Genomic DNA, 19,244 nt, shown 5'->3' with positions numbered 1-19,244 from the left:
AGGCCCCCCCCGCCACTGAAGATCCATTCAAAGTCGTGGCAGGAGAGTTTAGGGGGTCTTCCAATGTCATCCGAGGCACCCTCTGGGGTCCTCCTGCAGGACCGGGGCCATCCTGCCTTCATTGAACACCTTCAAGAGAAAACTGGATGCTTATCTTGCTGGGATCCTATGACCCCAGCTGACTTCCTGCCCTTTGGGCAGGGGGCTGGACTTGATGATCTTCCAAGGTCCCTTCCAGCCCTAATGTCTATGAAATCTATGAATGGGCAATGTTAAGGATTCATCTAATTTTATTTGCCTATCCTATGAAGTGTCATATGTACTGGGTGTAGGAGTCGGGTTTCAAAACTGGTCATTGTCAGGAAGCACATGTATTTGCTGTTGCATTAACTTTTGAAAAGGGGGGCACCTAAGGTAAAACATTTTGGCAGTTATGAGCAGAGAGGTAGTTAACCGTGTCAGTCTGAAGATGGACAGAAGGCAGGACACGGTGGTGGTACCTTACAGACCAACTTGTTCAGAGAGGCATGAGCTTTTGTAGGTTATAACCTACTTCATAGCATCTGACCTCATGCCTCTCTGAAGAAATTAATCTATGTGGTGCCACCCTGCCCTTGCCTTCTGCCTAATGTCAGCATTTAATATTTAATTAACACAATATTATAAATAATAATTTAATATTTAATTTAGTATAATTTAATATTAAATTATAACACAATATTATAAACACAAATTTTTAATTACAGATAAAGAGTTGGGTTAGTAAAATTTAACTAGGTGTATGCGTATCTAGTATTCCAAAAAGAAGCAGCAGGCTTCTGCAACGTTAGATTCTTGATGTCACAAACCATTTTATTTTAGGTCAATACTACGTTCCACTGTTGAAAGCAGAAGACAATTCATCATCTCCTGTAATTGGTGCACCTTGGTCACCTGATCAGTCAGACGGTAATTCCCATACAGCTTTACCAAGATACACTGGCAGCCCCAAAGATCCAGTCTTATCTGTCAGAGCTTTTGCTGGTCCAATGAGCCCATCCAAGGTAAGGATTTGAGGTCTTGCTATTCTGTTTGTAACGTGGATTTCACAGCAGTGTAATTTGTACCTAGCTGATGGCTCGTTTGGAGGAAATGCTTATTTCCTTTGGAAACCTTGGTTGGGTTCACTGTCAAGATTATTTTTATTTTAGGAGTAAAAACATGAATTTTACCTTTCAGAAAGGGTAAGCATACGTTGGTACCTCTTTAAAACCTTTTGAATAGATGTTTTAGGAGCATCAGGTAGGGAGCAGAAAACAGAGCAGCAGATCAGATGGGGGAAGGGATTGTAGTGGCACTCAGAGGGCATGGGTCTAATTTCTTGCGCGCCTGCCAAAAAGGTGTGAATTTACTATTCTAAAGCACCACACCTCTCAATGAATGAGCGTTTTTGGACAGCCTTAGAAAACAACTTATGTTAAATTGTCTCCAGTAAAGCCAAAGCTAGTTAATATTTTAAAGCTGTAACAACACTGCAGTTTTGCCTGTAGAGATAATCCTGGAAGGTCAGTTGGAACCATCCTGCACCATGATAAATTAGCAAAGGAAGCTATAAATTGTGGTCATTTTTAATGTGTAAATATGAATAATATCTTCTTTAAGATCTGGGACTTCTGAGACCTATGTACAGTATTAAACAGGTACGTTTGAATGGCAGCAACTGTGTGTAAAATAAGCCACACCTCATAGCTGATATAGCTAAACAGTGTATTTTCAGGTAAATTAATCACTGAGCAGGTTAACATCTCTTTGGAGCAAAACCTTTTGTGCCTGTAGGTCGAGACATGAGCTGTAGTACACATAAATGTGTCTGTAATTTGCTATTTATATACTGAACACTTTCTTGTTTTGAAGGCAGAAGAGTTTCGCAGGCTTTGGAAGACTCCACCTCGAGAGAGAGCAGGCTTTTTTCACAATGTCAGGAAATCTGATCTGGAGAGAGGCGTTGAAAGAGTTGGAAGGTACTTCTGAAAACCACGGCATGAAAAAAGACGAGTTTTTAGCACAAGCCAGACAAGCATTAAAAAAAAAACCTGCAGCATTAAAGGCATGCTAATGGTTAATGTAAAGAGAAGCTTCTAATTGAAAAATCCTTTCCACAATCATGTTAAGTATTCTTTGATTGGGTCTTTACGTCAACAAACTTCTTCTTTAGCTCAGAAAATAAGACCTAGCTAACCTGCTTAGCAAGAGAAAAAGAATTTGAATTTTAAAACAGTAGTAGTCAGAATATCACGTACAAAAACTTCTCTCATGTAGTCAGTGCAGTGGTCTCTGACTCATTTGTCTAATTTCTGAGAAGATTTTGGACAATGCAGAAAGATAGTCTCAGTGGTTAATAATGTGCTCAAGCACTGCCTTATTTTGCAAGATGAGCAATGCTGAAAATGTATGGACTGGAAAAGGTCTTAAAGTATCGTCGTATTCTCTCTCCAGTTGGGTGGCACAGAAAATGTTCATCTCCGAATGGCTTATGTGTATAGATACTTCCTAACAACTAAACGGTTCTCTGGACTTGGGTACTACTCATACCTAAAAACCTGAGGCAGTTTATTATCAGTGGTGGCTGGATTCCTTCCACCTTCAAAAATGTATTTTTTTTAAAGATAAATTAAAAAACAATGATGTTAAAACCTTCAGCAAAGAAATGCTTATGCCAGGAATGATTCATCTCTGAATCTGATACTAAATTAATCACAGCAGTAGATGTGTAAAGTGTGTGTGTATTGTATAATACGCACACAAATATATATAGGTAAATCTTGAAAAAGTATAAAAAGAATTAGAAATAGATTATATTTTTAATATTATTAATATTGTTTATATTGCAAGAGTCAGCTGCAGCAGAATACCTACATCTTGCAGAGTTGCAGTTTTACAGACCTAGTGAAAGTTGATGAAATATGTTTAGTTAATTTGATGTCATACTAATTTATTGTGTGTTCACAAATGATTCGTTTTATTTTATTTATTGCAGGGAGTTAGCTCATGAGCTGGGGTTCCCGTGGGTTGAATACTGGGAATTTCTGGGCTGTTTTGTTGATCTGTCTTCCCAGGAGGGGTTGCGAAAATTAGAAGAGTACCTGAGTCAACGGGAAATGAGCGAAAAGGCTCAGCAAGAAACGGGAGAAAATGAAACCTGCAACAAATATAAAACTCCCCATCCTCCTGGTAAGAACAGAGCAAACGAAACTAAAAGGGGTTACATAAATATACAAAATAAAGGCTTTGGATGGATGGGGAGGAAAAAAGTCAAGTTCCAGTTTTTTGGTTGCAGATATTTATTCATTATTCACATGTTCTGATTTTAATGTAGAAACAATAGCTCATACAAGTTTAGAAAATTCACTTCGAGTTACCAAAATACATTTTGTTAAACACCTGTTCCCCTTGCTTTTTTTCTGCTAATTGTAATTAATATGAAAACCTGGACTCCTTAATAAAGTTCAAAGAAAAAATTATGTAAAGTCAGGATTTCACCCACAATGTCTGGGAATTCATTTGTGGAATACAGAATAGCTTTTGTGGTACATATGGCCCAATTAGTTTTCTTAGACAGAGTAATTCATTCTGACTGGGGCAAAGGACATTTGTTAAGTAAAGTACAACACAGGTTTTCCATGAGTTTCTTAGATTGCTAGCTGTTATGTCAGCACTCCTACATATATAAAAAAAAAAAAAGTATGGCTGGAAGAAACATCTAGAAGTCATGTAGTCCAGTGCCCTACTCAAGGCAGGAATACTCCTGTTTAAAGCATCTGAGAAAAACAATATATGCTTAAAAACTTTTAGTAGTGTAGAGTCTACAATGTATCTGTAATCTGTCCCGGTGCTTACTCTCTGAGTTAGAAAGGTTTTCCTAATTGTAAATTGGATATTGTTTTTAGTATTGACATTTTGGATTATAGGATTAGTGAAATTAGCTAATGCCATTGCTTAGGTCAGATTATAAAGGGTTTCAATAAATGGATATCTAAAGAGAATAATGGAATTATCTTAAATCATAAAGACTGTAGTTGTTTGTTGTATCTGATAGGATTTGTGTTATCAAACCTGTTACATGTGTGTCTCAATGTAATTATTTCTAGGAAAGGGTAAAAAGTGCAGCAATTCCATTTCTGTTGGAGCATTTCTGGAAGATGATGATGATGATGACATGAGTTTAGAAGAAATAAAAAACAGACAAAACGCGGCACGGAAAAACAGCCAGCCAATTGCGTCCAAGGAACCTAGTATAGATGCTATTGGAGATTCAGAATGTGACATCTTGTCAATGGAGCACAAAGTTAACATTATAGAAACGTCTTCCCTTTCCAGGCACTATGAAAAGGAGGTTCCTTCCAATAAAAATGGATTTTGCAGTCCTGTGACGAACGAGAGGATCATCAGCGACAGGAAGCACAATAGGGAAGAATGCCTTATACCTCCCGTTACAAATTTAATGACAGAGTTTGAAAGACTCTCTTTCCAAGACCAAGCAGTAGCAGGAAAATGTTTGGGGGAGAAATTAAATCAAACTGTTGCAAAAACTGAGAATGAAAGAACTCTGGCTGAAGGAATGAGCCAGGGCAAAGTATCCACAGACCAGCAAGATACCTGCCCATTAAGTCCCACAGCAAGCTGTTCTTCTGAGGTAGGACAGTTAAGGACAGAAAGTAAAATGCCATCAGAAATGGAGAGAATGTCAGTGGGACCAGGTATTCAGGATAACAAGCCACAACAATGTCAAGAGTCGTCCTCCCAGAGATTTCTTTTGCAGACTGCACCCACAAGCAAAAGTTCTAAGAAGTTATTCCTCCTAGGGTATGAATTGGATTGTGTCATGTTTTTTACTTTTTTTTAATTGATTTGTTTTTGATCTGTAAATACAAAATTAAATGCTGTATTCATAATGCTAACTGCAGCAAGACTAATATTATTTGAAGCTAAATCATGTTTATTGGAATCAGTTTGAAAAAAACTATCTCTTTAAAATGTTTTAACCAGAGATAGTTTTCTACTAATGCATATCTGTCAAAATACTGCATGTCAAATAGGGCATGGAGGAAAGACAGCTCTTCAGCATTTCCTCTGGTATTAGTCTGGAACTAATACCTCAGCCCATGAGCTATCTATCGTCTGTTTATCTGGTAGACTTGTTTATTATGAGCCTGCCTTACCTAAGTTTTAAAAAGTGCATAATCTATTTTAAGGACTATGATAGTGAATACAGGGACATTCTTCTAGCTTCCCTCTGTTTGTTTATTGGTCTCTATTGCAGCTTGAAACATAATGAACAGGCAATATTTATATCAAGGCATGCTTGGAAAAAGTTTTTTGAATGTAAAGAGCTAATCGGATTTGTGGGCTTGTATTGATTAGAATCATTTTAGAACCGAGGGGTGCATATGTAGGGTTATCTATGTGATTACAGTTCTTTTTATTTAGCTCTCTTTTTGTTTTAGGGAACAGCCATCAAAACTGGATAGTGATGTTTTAGCAGCTATAGAAGGACTAGAGATTGACCCGCAGAAATACCCTGTTGTTTACAACTGGAAGAATGCTGTACAGTCCTACTCTTCTTCTGACAGGCAAAGGTACTTGTGCAAATTTAATACGAGTCAAAAGGCAACATGTTTTTAGTTTGCCAGTTGCAAAAGTACCCGAATAACTGGAATATCAGGCCCCGTACTGTACAAATATCTAGGTTAAAAGTATTCACTTCTGTTGTAACTAATACACTTTAAAAATTAAGCCAAATTAAGTTTCTTGTTTGTTGTATGCTTGCTGGTCCCTGGGGTTAAATTGGTATTGTTCACATTGGGCTTCTTTCCTTATTTCCTGCAACATACTTCTAAATATGCTCAGGGTTGAATATAGAAGTTTAAAAAGTGTAGTATTTAACTTTGTTGTATTGGTCATCAAGGCTGAAATCTGTTATTATTAAACACAGATGCTGTGTATTGCAGTTTACTCTGCATTTTGTGAAGGACACAGGAGTTGTGTGTGGGAACAAATGGCCAAGAACCTGACATTGCTGCCCCTCTGACTTCAAATAGCTGTAGTGTTTGGGGTGGGAGAAATCTGGGGGAGGAGAGCTGGAGCAGCATGGTGGAGAATAGGAAGGGCACAAGTCAGTGAAGGGAGAAATGTGACCTGCTGGGTTTAGGTGTTGAAGGGCAAGGTGGAAAAAGGCTAAAGCTGAGGCAGTTGGAAATAGCTGCTGTCCAGTCCACTTCCTAGGACCAAACAGTTATAGTCTAGAACATGAAACTACAGAAAGAAGGCATTTGATGATTGTAATGAAGTACACATTTAGCCTTAGATTTTCAAAAGTAAGTAGTTGACCAAATCTCATTTAAAAAAAACCTCTTAAAAATATGACTTTTTAGTGCATACAGAATGCGTTTGTCTGTAAACTCCTTTGGCAACTGGACAGCTTTTTCTCTTCCTTTTTAAAGAACTACAGTGAAAAACCCCGGAGTTAAAAACATTTATTTAATTGGCTGTAGGATTCCTTCAAAAACGAGATGCAATCTTAAAACAAATTGTTTCTTTAAAAAATGTACTGAGTCTAAAATCCTTTTAAAAGAAAGGTAAAAACTCTTATGCATTGTAGAAGTTTCGTCCTTAGAAATTTGTCTTTTATTAGATTTTTTTTTTCTTGAACGAAAAGTCAGAAAATTTTGGTTCATCCCGAATTCAAGGATATTCTTATATTTAAAAGAATGTAGTGCCACATCCATAGTAAAGTTTGTACAGCTAAGATTTGTTTTGTAAAGTTCAAAACAAGTTACCTGCCCATTGGCTGATGTTTCATTGTAGGCTGGCCATGTAATATGTTGGACATCTTGCACTTTTGGATGTAGATTGATCCCATCCAGGTACAGAAGCAGTTGAGGCAATAATACCCTGTCAGTGTGGTTTATTCTATTGGGTATTCTTTCCTAATGTCAATGGATATTGAATTGTAATTGACCAGATGCTTCAACCAATGAGATGCAGACTTAAAAAAAAAAAAAAAAATTAACCTTTTTGGATCAAAGTGCAGTTGCCAGTTTTAATAATACATTGGTGTCTGATACAATATGCTGATTTTTATATTTCTTGTTCTTCATTTGTTTGACTGCTCAGTCTGTTCTCTTCTGATGCTTTTCCATTAGGCTCACTGTGGTAATGAGTGAGCATATTGCTTTCTCACCAACTAATAAATGGGTGGGTTTTTTTTAAACAAACAAACAAAACCCCCAGATGATGATATTTCTTTTTGTTTTCTTTTAGTTGGCCAAGTCCATCACTGAAAGGAAGGTCCAAGTCTCAGCCTGTTGGTGCAGGTGCTTCAAGTACTTCAGCATACTGCAGCCCAGGAAGAAACAGTCCAGTGATGGGCAGCCCAGGGAAATATGGCAATGCTGCTTCATTCTCTCCAGATCTTGGGAGTCCTGGACGTTACAGTCCAGCATATGCCAACCACATCCTGTTAAAACTGCGTCATATTTCAGAACCATCCACCCATTAGAACATGGTCCGTTTTCCTGGGACTTAAATTATATTTACATCTTAAAAGTGGGGCAGGGAGATGCGGTGTTGCTAAAGTGACACAAAGAAGCATACTTGACTACTTATCCTCATCTCGAGGACCAGTATATAGTAAAAACTGAATACGTCTTGATGCCATATACCAGATAGATTATTGGTGATTTGCAAGAAATAAGTGATGGTTAAGTTAACTCAGTTATTCAGTAGCTATAAAATAAATAACCCCTACACTTGTTAACAGTAGAGCAGTGATCTGAACCTTTCACTTAACAATTCCCAGTTGAAATAGTGTTCTTTATTGTAGAGCAAGTATAATTGTCAGTATGAATCTATTCACCCACAAATGCATCTCTTCACTTGGATATCCTTAATGAAGCACAGTGTCAATAAACAGATTTCTAGGTTAGAAGGAACTTACAATGAGGAGTTAAATACATATTCCATTTGTTGTATTTGCACTGAAGAACTTTTAAAAACTAAATGGGAGAGATGGCTTTCCTGTTTGAATGAGAATGTGATTACCGGGTGTGTGATCTGTCCATGGCTAAGAACTTGTCTGATTAGTAAGAAGAGATCAAAATGAGGTGCAGTTTGACAATTTTATGAGTCACTGCTCATTCTGTGGGTATTAAATAAATGTCATGCATTGAGTGTTTTAGGAAAGGGTCACAATAGAAATTTGATGTACGTGCAAGTGTTTGAATATGAAAAGCTCAGCTTTTTTCCCCACAAAGGTTTTACCGTTTGCAGATGTTAATAGTAATTACACAAAAGCACATCAGCAATAATTTAAGTAAGTTTACCAGCAATGTATCTTAAAGGTCCAGTTTGTTGTGCTATATTATGGAGATTAACAGAAAAACCCATAATATTGGGTTAATCTTCTGTTAGAAGGAATGAATAAGGACTTTGACATTTTTGTTGAAATACAGCCTGTTGTTGTGCCTGTAACGTAGTTGTGGTAACCGTCCTTTGTTAGCTACAGTTAATTTTCATTCTTTAGTCCCTTTAAGAATGAATCCCTTAGTCCAGTGTTGAAATCGGGAATGTCCTAAATTTTGATTCAGAATGCCAAATACAGATTTTGGTGATTTGTAGTGTGCTTAAGAGGCGGCTTCCAGTAACATAGCTCCCTATTACACAGTTTTTTATTTAAAAAGTTAAAAACACAACTATTATCTTAACAGAAAATTCAAAGCGGACACATCTGTGTTGGTAGAAAATATTAATTATATTATTGTTACTACCACCCCCATAAAATAAGAAAATAAAAAAAAAATCCTTAGGAACTTTATTATAATATACACGTTTAAAGGAACACTAATAATAGATGGGATGTTATTGTGTCTCTGAGACTATTAATGCATTAGAAGATGGATTAAATTGCCTAGGGACAGGTTTGCTGGCTGTTGCATACTATAAGGTGACTGTTCATATACAAACTGTACAATGTTCTGAATATACTCATTGTTTGGTACAAGTTCCAAACTGCACTTACGCTTTTGCAAGCTTAATAGTGCCTTTTGTAACATATTTTTAAATTAGCATATTGTTCTTGCTTTTAAAAGTGTAAAGAAAAATACTATTCGCATTCACAGGCGTATAAACTGTGGTTTCCCTTCTAAGACTTGAGAACTGAAAATAATTCTAAAAGCTCTTTCTGAATTTTAGTGGTTTGGTTGAGATATCTCTAGACTTTAGAGTAACAGATGTAAATTTTGGAATTCCAAAGGTTATAGATGGCTTAAACTGAGTCTGTTTCCAATTATAAGAATATTAGAAAGAACTGTTCTGAAAAATGACCTAACACCAGTAAAATTAACCCAGATAACTTAAGACCTTTTAAGACTCTCCTCTCAAGAATCAAGTTTCCCATAAGTTTTCCAGTAGCATTTTGCTTGTTTTGGTCATAGTGGTCTTTATCAGACACATTCCTACATTGTCACTAGTCTGTGGAATTTTGTAACTTCTAAATTATGAAAAGTTGATCTAGTAAAGCCTCATACACTGCAGTATGCAAGTAATTGCTTATTGTTACACACACAGTCATTTGCTTGTGTACACAAAAGCTGAAAAGGCTAGTGAGGAAAATTTATTTTCTTTCTGAAATCCAAACCTTAAAACCTGCTATTGTTTGAAAGTATGGACAAAATACCCAACAGGCCTGTCAACAGACATGGCCTCTTCCAAACTATCATATCTACATTTACGATAAGTTCTGTATTAATTTAGAAATATTGTTGGTAAACAAATTCAGGAGGCTGAAATCCTGATACTTTGTTACTAGTTTCTATTTTCTTTTCTGCTTATTGCTATATGCTTTTTGTATTTTAATGTGTATTTCTGGCACAAAGACTTCTGACTACAAGTTTGTAATTAATGTTTTAGAGTTATGTAGGGGTGGGGATATTTTTTATTGAGAAATGGCTTCTGGAATTTTAGCCCATTTGTTGTACTGTGTTTTAAGAAGTAACTTTATAACACATTATATTAACTTCATTTATTTAAAATTAACAATGTATTTCTTTATGCTCTTGAAGGAAGATCTTCCAGTGGAGAGTCTGTGGAGACGCTTTAAATGTAGATTAGAACTGTTTAGTTTTGTGCCTTTATTAGGCAGCAGTTTGCTATTTAATGATGCAAAGGACACATTTTATTATGTCGAGTAAGTCAAAATACTGAGATGTAGCTACCAGTGTTGTTCTTTCCATTCGAAATATGCAGGTAGTAGAAGGGTTGGAGTTGGAAAACGTTTGGGTCCATAGGTGCATGAGAATATGGGTCTATGTTTTGAAACAGAATGAAGAGTATCAAACTCCATACATTGTTCAAGTTTTGTTTGTATGATGAAATTGAGGTGGTGCCTCAATCTGGTAAAAGAGAATAAAGGCTCAGAACATGTTTCACATATACTAGATTTGGTCTTGAACACTGAATTTTTGGCATTTAAAAGAAACTGCCACATTTGGAGGGACGGAGGTAATTGTGCTCCATGTTGCTGAGGTCAGCCAGGTATAGTGTTGTCTTAATGGTACAATAACTGTACTCTAAACCAGGCAATTATATTTGTTTCTTTTTAAAATATATTTAATATGTTTTTAAAACAGTTCCAATACAAATGTTGCTGATTTTTGCTGTATGTGTCCAAAAGTTTGTTGTATATGCTCTGGCCTTCCAACCTGCACGTAGATATGGGTCTTTCAGTACTGTGTATGTACACGTGCTAGAGTAAATAAAGTGCACAAAGCAGTCAGCAATGAAGAACCCTTTGATTATCGGGTATGGCCACAATGTTTGTCACTTTACCTGGGGCATTGAATGCCAACAATGTTATATGCTTAAAGCTGCACTGAAACTGCTCTAAGTAGTGGAAACTGCATTCCAAAGAATTTTAGTGCATGTGAGAGAGACTACTGGAATTAGTGTTGGTGGGGCTGTTGGCTGTAGCTTAATTACAGTCCTCCCTCTTTTGTTGACAGCCTATATCCATTGACCGAAAATATAAAAATGCCTCTCCCTTCTCTTTAAGCTATCACCATGTAACATGCAGGCAGATATTTACATAATTTTTTCCCATTTATTTCAACAAAACTCCTGAAGTTCCTAAACAAATGAAAAGCCTTCCTTCTGATCATCTGCCAGCAAACTGTCAAATATTATAAACGTTCCTTAATGTTGCACAAACAGCTTGCTGTACTGAGACTGTTAGCACATTAGAAACAGTGTGACCTTTTTGTCAAAGGTACTCGTACCAGGAAGCAGTACTTACTTTTGTACCTTGTAATGCATCAAGGGACACAGGTACCAGACAGCAAAACCTCCCATATTTTAATGCATGTGTGTACATGCTTAAATTGAGACTAGAAAGGCTTCTGACAATGCCCTATACCTGTACTGCAGTGAGGACTGTATTTAAAGTGCAAATGTAAAACATATTTGCACAAAATGTTGTCATCTAGGCAACTGAAAATGTCGGGGGGGAAAAAGAAGAGAAACTTATTAAGAATGTGTGAAGCACAATATCTTGGGTGGATGCCTCAAAGCTAGTGATTGCAGAAAGGCTATGAATAGGGATAAGGAATATGCCAGTGCCCACAAAAAGAAAAGGAAAACAGCAAAGTATGAAAATGCTAAGGATGCATGAGCCCTGCAGGAAGAAATGCTGGGAACTGGTATCTCTATCACTGATGGATGTTTGCTGAAAAGGCTAAAGCTTTTACTGATCAGTTGGGTGTAGAGGAGTTTGCAGGAAGCAAGGGATGGGTTTATGTTTTAAAGCTTGCCATGGTTTCACCAGTAAATAACATAGGGTTATGAAATGTCTGTAGATTTACCCAGGCTAAGTCTGTAGCCATTTCTAAATAAATGGAAGATTAGCCTGGGGAAGTCTGAAAGAATATGCAACTGCTGATGTGTATATAATGCTGATGTATTTACTAACCCCAGGTAAGACCTCATTCCACAAATGGTAGTTGTACACTAGGGAAAATAGCCAAAGATGCTGTGTTGTATTTAGCTGCTCTAAATATGATGGAATAGGCAAGCTGCCCATTTTTCTTGGAGAGTGAAAACTGCTCTTCTGCTTTAAAGAGGGCAGGCACTTACCTGCCAAATTATGTAGTAAAACAGAGATGATATGCAATTCACCAAATGGATCAGAAGACTAGACAGAAATGTACTAGAATTGGTACTTCATCAAACAGTGTACCAATTAACCTATCCATGCACTAATCATTCCAAGCTGTTAAGTTCCACCAAACCCCACAGCTTTGCTTAAAGGATAATATAGGATATTAAATACATTTTATGGGCAAAAAGTTTCCTATAAAGTTCTGCGATTGTGCATCTTCTATGAACTCACTACCAGGAAAGGGAGTCACTGGTGAAACAAGATTTCAGTCTGAATTGTTTTTACTAGTGGATCTTTTTTTCCTGCAATTAAAGGATTTTCATTGAAAAAGAAGAAAGTGACAACCAGGGAAAAAGAAGTTTGTTCATTTTGCTAGTAGCACTGATGCAGGTGAATGATACACAGTGGTTAAAGATCTCCCTGCCTCTGGATGAATGTTAGGCTGAGAGTAACGGCAAGGAGGATTGGGCTGTAGGGAACATACTTAGTCAGAGTTGCAAGATCACCTTCGACTAGAAATGCAATTCATCTTGAAGGAAGGGTTAGTTACTTGGACAAGAACAGTTATCCATTTCATATGGGAAAGCTAAGAGTCCCAACATAAGTGTCTGCTTTAATTCATGACTGTGTTCTAGCATCTAAAATCCAAGAATATTAAATAGGTATTGAAATATCCTTATATATGCACAAAATAATTGAAACTGGGTGGATATCCAATAAACTAATAGTTCAAGTGTTGCTCGTGTGGTTAAAGTTGCTTTATTTTTTTTATTCATTTTTTACTTGCAGCCAGGTGTGTCAATATAACTGAGTAGGACTCTAATGTCAGGGTATGAGGATGCTATAGTTAACTAGTCTCTCGTGTATATTATGCAACTATCCAGAATGTTATAAAAACTCTGGTACAGCTTAGAGCTGTTTAGAAGGCCTGTTGAAAAACACCAGTTGCTTTCAGCTTCTGTGTTCTACTTTTTGCTGAATCTCAGCTCTGGGGCAAAGATAGGAGATACTGGAGCATATTCCAAACAAACACTTCCATGACCAAAAAACAAAACAGTTTAATTGTTACTGGTGAAACTGCCATAAATTTTACTTACCAGCTGCAGCTGGTGGTCAAATTTGTAGTATGACCGACAAGTTGGGTAAACAGGCTTTTGGTTGCCTTTACTCTTTGTTGTTGGTGCAAAACCCCTGTAACTATTTAGGAAGTCTGCGGTTACTGAAGCTAGATGTTTCATCCCTTCAGAAGCCATTACTGTAGTGCAGAGGTGGGCAAAATACAGCCCGGGTGCCAGATCCAGCCCGTGGAGCCCCTAAAAAAATTTAGAAAAAATAATATTTATTTGTTCCTAGCTGCCTGTCAAAGATGACAGGAGCCAGGGGCAGTAGGGTCCAGAGGAAACTGGTGACAGGACCCAGCAGCAAGGCCTGCCCAGCCCTGCCCTGCCCCCGCAATTAGAAACCCCTGCCTAGCGGAGGCTTCTGGCTTGGGACCATGGGGTGGTTCCTGCTTCCCTACACTGGAGAGGGAAATGCAGCCCTCAACAGCTTGCCACAACTTGGTAAGCAGCCCTCTGCCCAAAATAATTGCCTGCCCCTGCTGTAGTGTGATACAAAGATCATATAAAACAAATTTATGTTATTTCTTATCCTGATACAACCTGCATTGCTGGCTTCTTGTTTGCAGTACTACTTGAGGACTAGATTAAGTTCTGTGCAGTATTACTAGAGTTTACCAGGGAAAGTTCATGGTCAGATTTTCCAGCTACTTCTCAAGTAAGTTGAGGACTTCCTATCATGAAAGCCTCAAAAAGTCAGCTTCTGGTTGGAATACAAAAAGGACCACAGCTTTCAAGTCTAGTGTTTGTCAGAGTAACACAAGCAAGACAGGTTAGAACTGGAAGGTCAGGCAGCACTACAAGAAGCTCGTACTACTGATGTTACCCTCCCTCCTTCCACCAAAAGCAGTGGGAGAAGATAGACAATCAGTGAAAACACATCACAAATGTTAAGTTTTAACAAGTTACATGGGACATGCACTGTCATTATGTAACAATGGCACCCAAGTCTAAACAAAGTCTTGCTTCTATCAACTTGGATACATTCCTCACACCCCCACTCTGCCCCTGATCTTCCGATGAAAAAAGTTGCTTGAGCTCACTCTATGCAATGCAGTTTAGAATTAGAGGGGCTAAAATTGGCAGCTAACTGCTTGGAATCCCCCTGCCCCTGTTTTTGGTTATGCTGCAGCAATTCTACTATTTTTGCTATTTCTGGAAATTCCCTTCATGCATTTCCCTAGATTGTTTTTAGTCACATCAGGCTGAGTTGCCTCAATTTTCTCTAGCTGCAACTGTAGCTTTAGGAGTAAAGTCTTACTTCAGCCCATTAAAAAGAGAAAATATACTCCTTAAATCCAGTGCAGTAGTTACAATGCCACTTTCATGACGGTGGTAGAGTTTGAAGAGTAATCCTAGCCTGACCATTTCTAAAATGTCACACTTCTGGAATGTTACTGTATAAGTGACAAACACCACAAATTAAACCACTAAGAGCCAGACAAGTTATTTTTATTCAAAAAATGTTTAAAAAGCCAACAAAGTAGATACATTACAGTTTCTTGCATTGATTTGACAACCCCACATTTAATTTCCCCCACGTGCATTTTTCTCCTGCAGGACTTAGCTGCTCTACTAGTCCCAGTTTTACTGAACTGTCATCTGTGTCACACAGTATTTTGCATCAAGCTCATGGTTTCAGCTGCATGAATTCCTAGAGAATGACTTCCATGATTAAAGCTTTGGATGGCTGACAATGGAGAAAGAGAGATGAATAAACTAATTACAAAGAGATTTTTAAAAGGAAATCTCAGGCTTGACAGATTCTACCATCACCCAATTAAGTTTAGGGACCCTAGTTTTTGGTGCATGACAGCTTTCAGCACCCTAAGCATTTATCTGGTCCATGTTTGCCACCTTTAAGACACCCTGAAGAGAACAGAGCATGTGCTGCATCACCCTTGAATATCAGCTTTAGTTTTCTATAAAAAGTACATGAACTTTTTGCCTGAATGTATTCCCCTAGAAGGTTCTGGAGTGTGAATGTCTATAATCCCTTGATAACTTGGCACTGACAAGCAGTGATTTAACTTTAGCAAGCAGAAGAGTTGTGCGACATCCCTCTCTAACACACAAACCAGTTCACTGAAAGCACAGCCACTCATAACTGTACAGCAGAACTTCTACACAAATCATCCATGTCTTCTGCAAGAGTTAAGCAGCTTTGCTCGTCTTCAATATCAAGCCTAGCGTGATAGAGGGTGCTCTCAGCAGGATCTGCACATTTTGCTCCTTACCACAAGGAAAATAAAGTCCTTGGAAAAAACCCAAGCTCTGGTTAAAGAGGGAAGAGGACCCTTTCACTTTACAGCCAGGCAGTTGGCATGCCTGGTTGCACTGGGAACAAAATTATTAAGTCTTTCCATACTCCATAGCTCAGAGCAAGGATGCTGGATTTAAGTGAGCAACTTTATCTCTTCATATGTAAAATGGAATCTCTTCTTTTCTAGACTGAAAGGCAGGCCTGGCATGTGTGAAGGAGAAAGGAAGTTAGAATACAATTTTAACAGCATCACACCTGGTATTACAAACAAATCTAGTGGTACTGTAGCTGAACATACTAGTGCAGAGACTAGAGGCAGCTCCAGAATGGCCATCAATGGTACTAACTCAGGTGCGTGTGATTTTCTCTGGAGGCATGAATCCTGTGTCACCAAGCGTTCGAAGTGCCACTCTTCCATTTGGACGGATCACCAAGTGTGTTATACTACCATTATTTAGGGACATCCGAAGCCAGCCTTCTGGGGGGAACTGTAATGCTCTATATTGGGGGGGGGGGGGAACAAAAACAAAACAACAGGTATAGTTAATCTGTAACCAAATATGAAGATGAGCATGCAGCTGGTAGCTCTAGTGTCATTTTCTTCTCTGCTAGGTGGAAATATCTACCCCATTAAAGCTGTGCATCAAACAGTTTACATGCAAAATCTCCTGCCTAGAGCCATGGTACTGTAGCTCCATGCCTAGAAGTGAAAGGTGCAGGAAAGAAAAGGCAATGGCAAGAAGAATTTTAATTTAAATTAGCATCAGTGATAGCAGTGAAGATGCAAGCTCCTACTGGCAAGTCTGTGCCACTGTAACCAGAGCATGTATTGCAAGTATTGAATGGTAAACACACTTGCAGGTCTCACACTTTTTCAAATTGAGTTTTGTCTTCTCCTCCCTCATGCACTCGCAAAACTCCAATTTATCAGGTCTTTCCAATCCTTGGTCAGATATTTTAACCCCAACTTCCCATCAACTCTAAATTGAATCAGCTAGTTACAGACTGGCATCTGGGAGGCACACTAGGGGTTCTGCATACCTAGCCTAAAAACTGCTATTCAAAAGCTATAGCTTGGACTGCTTCATCTCAGACTTATTGTCAACACGAGTCAAAACTGACTATTGCACAAGAGTTTTCTACAGGACATCACCACACAGCATTGGTGAAGTTGAGCTATTATTAAATTAGATCTCAAAAGGAAAACAAGGGCAAGGAGGGAACAAAGGGAAAGCAGGGGTAGGAGAGTCAGGTCAGGACCTGGAGTTAAGAGCTGTAGAGAAGTGGTGGGGGGAAGAAGAAAGAAGAAAGTAAATTCAGAGAACTTGGGGAAACCAGAAGTAAAAAGCAAACAAACCAAAAAAACCCCACACACTGAACACTTCAGGAAAATACTCTAGCTTATTCCAGGAGTGAAAACAGACCTTGTCAAGTAACCATTAGCACTGCAATGAAAAGCAGAGGTACACTGATACATTGGTCCAATATCAGATCTGTACCGATATAAAGAAAAATTGGCTGCATCGGAAATCAGCCTGAAGGGACCAATAATATGGCTAATAAATGGCCATACGTTGAACCGGGGCTGTGCCAGGCGGGCGGCAGCAGCACTGGGAGCAACATTCCAGGGGGCTACGACAAGGTTCAGGGTGGCTGCAGCCACCTCCAGTGCCCCCTCCCAGCACCGCTGCCGCCTGCCGGGGCCCACACCCGGCCAAGAAGAGTCTAGCATTGCCCCAGCTCCAGCCTGCCTGCCCTGAGCAGATCCAGGGGCACATGCCCCCCCAACCCAGGATGTGTGCAGCAGTGGAAGCCACCCCCACAACTAACCATGACTCCATCCCATGCCCTACCCTGGATGGGCAGTACCTGCCCCTCCCCCCTCCCCCACCATGACCCTTTCCTCCCACAACAGATTTACCAGCTGTGCCCTAATACCAGAAGCTCCCCAACTTTCATTCAACCCTAAATGCTATTACCAGATGTGTTCATTTAGCTATGGGAGCCCTGATCTGCTTCCACAATAGGAGTTAGGACTGTTAAGGCAGCATGAACTACTGATTGCGAGATCAAGTTCAGAAAGAAAGACACCAATGAGATGCAAGTATATAGCCAAGGACAGGAGACAGCAGTTCCCCATCACTCTGCCAATCCCATTTGATTAGTTTTCTCTGCAACGATCCATACTTAGGGGGTGCCAGGGCTGGAGAGGCATAGGACACCACTAATAACTGAGACCTAGAAATGGGTTTCTATTCCCAGTGACCTTTGGTAAATCTTTCCCTTTTTACTTCACAACCATTCAGTAGGAATGGTCAAGCATTAACCACTGAGGGCGATCAAGCACTGGAAGAAGCTATCTAGAGAAACTGTAGTCTCCATCTCTGAAAGCTTTGAATAGCCAGTTCAGATACCCACTTTGGGATGGTTTAGTCAGGGATGATTCTGCTTTGAGAAGGGAGCTGGATTAGATGACCTTGTGAGGTCCCTTCAGCCCTACTTTACTATGATCCCTGTGAACATTCACATTTTAAATCCCTTTTTAATATCTGCAGCTTAATCCCATCATGATGTAGGAACAGCTGCTCACAGTGTAGCACTTATCCTCACTATTCACCTTCACCCTGCTAATAATTCGAGCAATTTCCTAGCTACAATGGCCTAACACCACAATGCACTAAACCAATTTTAGTAAAAATCTGTTAATTGTGCAGTTGAATCCTTCTTGCATCACAATTACCTGCAAACTATGTAGCGGATCACATTTGCATGACAGACAAAGATTTCATAGCTATCTTCTTCTTGCTTTGCATCTGCTCTATGAATGTAATTTCGGAAGGCAGCCTCAACGCGAGCCCCATCTTCGTAATACTGCTGATAACAAAGCGTTTGTCATTAAATACAGATCATACCAGCACAGGTCATTACCGACACCTTCTAAAGGGTCAGAAGTCAGTTCAGCTTCAAAACCTGCATGAGACTACTAAGGAGAATTTAAGGTATGGACAAATATCATGTGCTCACAGAAGAAAAAGGTATGGAATTATAGGAGGCCTAGCAGACAGCCTGCGCACAAGCAATACAAAAGTACAGTTAGTAAGACCCGCATGAAATATGCCCAACGACAAATTGTATATAAAAATTTACCACAGCTTCCGGCTTCCAGTGAGAGATTGGAGGATCCGGTTCTATAGGAGCTCCCTCTCTCAGCAGATCAGTGCTAATTTTTTTGACCCCTGGAAATTAAGTACACATTGAGAAAGAGAAGGTATCATTACTTCATAGGCCAATACAAATGGGCTCATGGTTTTAGTCAGGAAGATATAAATTACATTTCTTCATGTTCTGTATTCAAAGAAGCCATTAGGTCATAAGCAAAATCTGAACATTTAGGTTTATATGGCTTCCCATTAAGGATCTCTGATAACTTCCAATAGCAGAGACATTCACTCTTGCAGCCTTTTGTCTATTGGAATTCAGATCAAGTATTAAGAGCAGGCGAAGACTTCCCTTTCCAAATACGTGTTAATATTGGATTCTAAAATTTGACCTCCTTTAGTCCAGTGGTTCTCAGCCTTTTTTGTACCAGGACTCATTTGTAAACATTGATGGCCAGCCCCAACCCAGTGCCCCTCATTCCCAACCCACTGCCCCCACACCCCTAGGCCCCAGCTCT

General features: G+C 39.0%; 2 protein-coding genes across 4 annotated transcripts in view; one reads left to right on the top strand and one right to left on the bottom strand.

Annotated features, from left to right (window-relative positions):
- The window catches only part of ANKLE2 (ankyrin repeat and LEM domain containing 2), a 30,045-nt gene extending 17,120 nt beyond the window's left edge, over window positions 1–12,925 (top strand). For all 3 annotated transcript variants that reach the window (XM_025212314.1, XM_025212313.1, XM_025212315.1), the window contains 6 exons: window positions 862–1,043; window positions 1,894–2,000; window positions 3,017–3,210; window positions 4,128–4,842; window positions 5,484–5,615; window positions 7,300–12,925. In XM_025212314.1, the coding sequence (XP_025068099.1) occupies window positions 862–1,043; window positions 1,894–2,000; window positions 3,017–3,210; window positions 4,128–4,842; window positions 5,484–5,615; window positions 7,300–7,537 (1,568 nt within the window). In that variant the 3' untranslated portion in view covers window positions 7,538–12,925. The remainder of the gene's footprint in view (window positions 1–861; window positions 1,044–1,893; window positions 2,001–3,016; window positions 3,211–4,127; window positions 4,843–5,483; window positions 5,616–7,299) is intronic.
- A 1,816-nt stretch (window positions 12,926–14,741) lies between these two features.
- The window catches only part of PGAM5 (PGAM family member 5, mitochondrial serine/threonine protein phosphatase), an 8,291-nt gene continuing 3,788 nt past the window's right edge, over window positions 14,742–19,244 (bottom strand). Inside the window, exons 4-6 of the mRNA XM_014523180.2 lie at window positions 18,716–18,804; window positions 18,309–18,439; window positions 14,742–16,066 (exon numbers count right to left, since the gene is read on the bottom strand). Of these exons, the coding sequence (XP_014378666.2) occupies window positions 15,916–16,066; window positions 18,309–18,439; window positions 18,716–18,804 (371 nt within the window). The 3' untranslated portion in view covers window positions 14,742–15,915. The remainder of the gene's footprint in view (window positions 16,067–18,308; window positions 18,440–18,715; window positions 18,805–19,244) is intronic.

The sequence above is a fragment of the Alligator sinensis genome, unplaced genomic scaffold (genome assembly GCF_000455745.1).
Source record: "Alligator sinensis unplaced genomic scaffold, ASM45574v1 scaffold748_1, whole genome shotgun sequence".
Classification (NCBI taxonomy): domain Eukaryota; kingdom Metazoa; phylum Chordata; order Crocodylia; family Alligatoridae; genus Alligator; species Alligator sinensis.
Note: the sequence above shows the minus strand (reverse complement) of the source record. Positions and strands in the feature narration are given on the sequence as shown.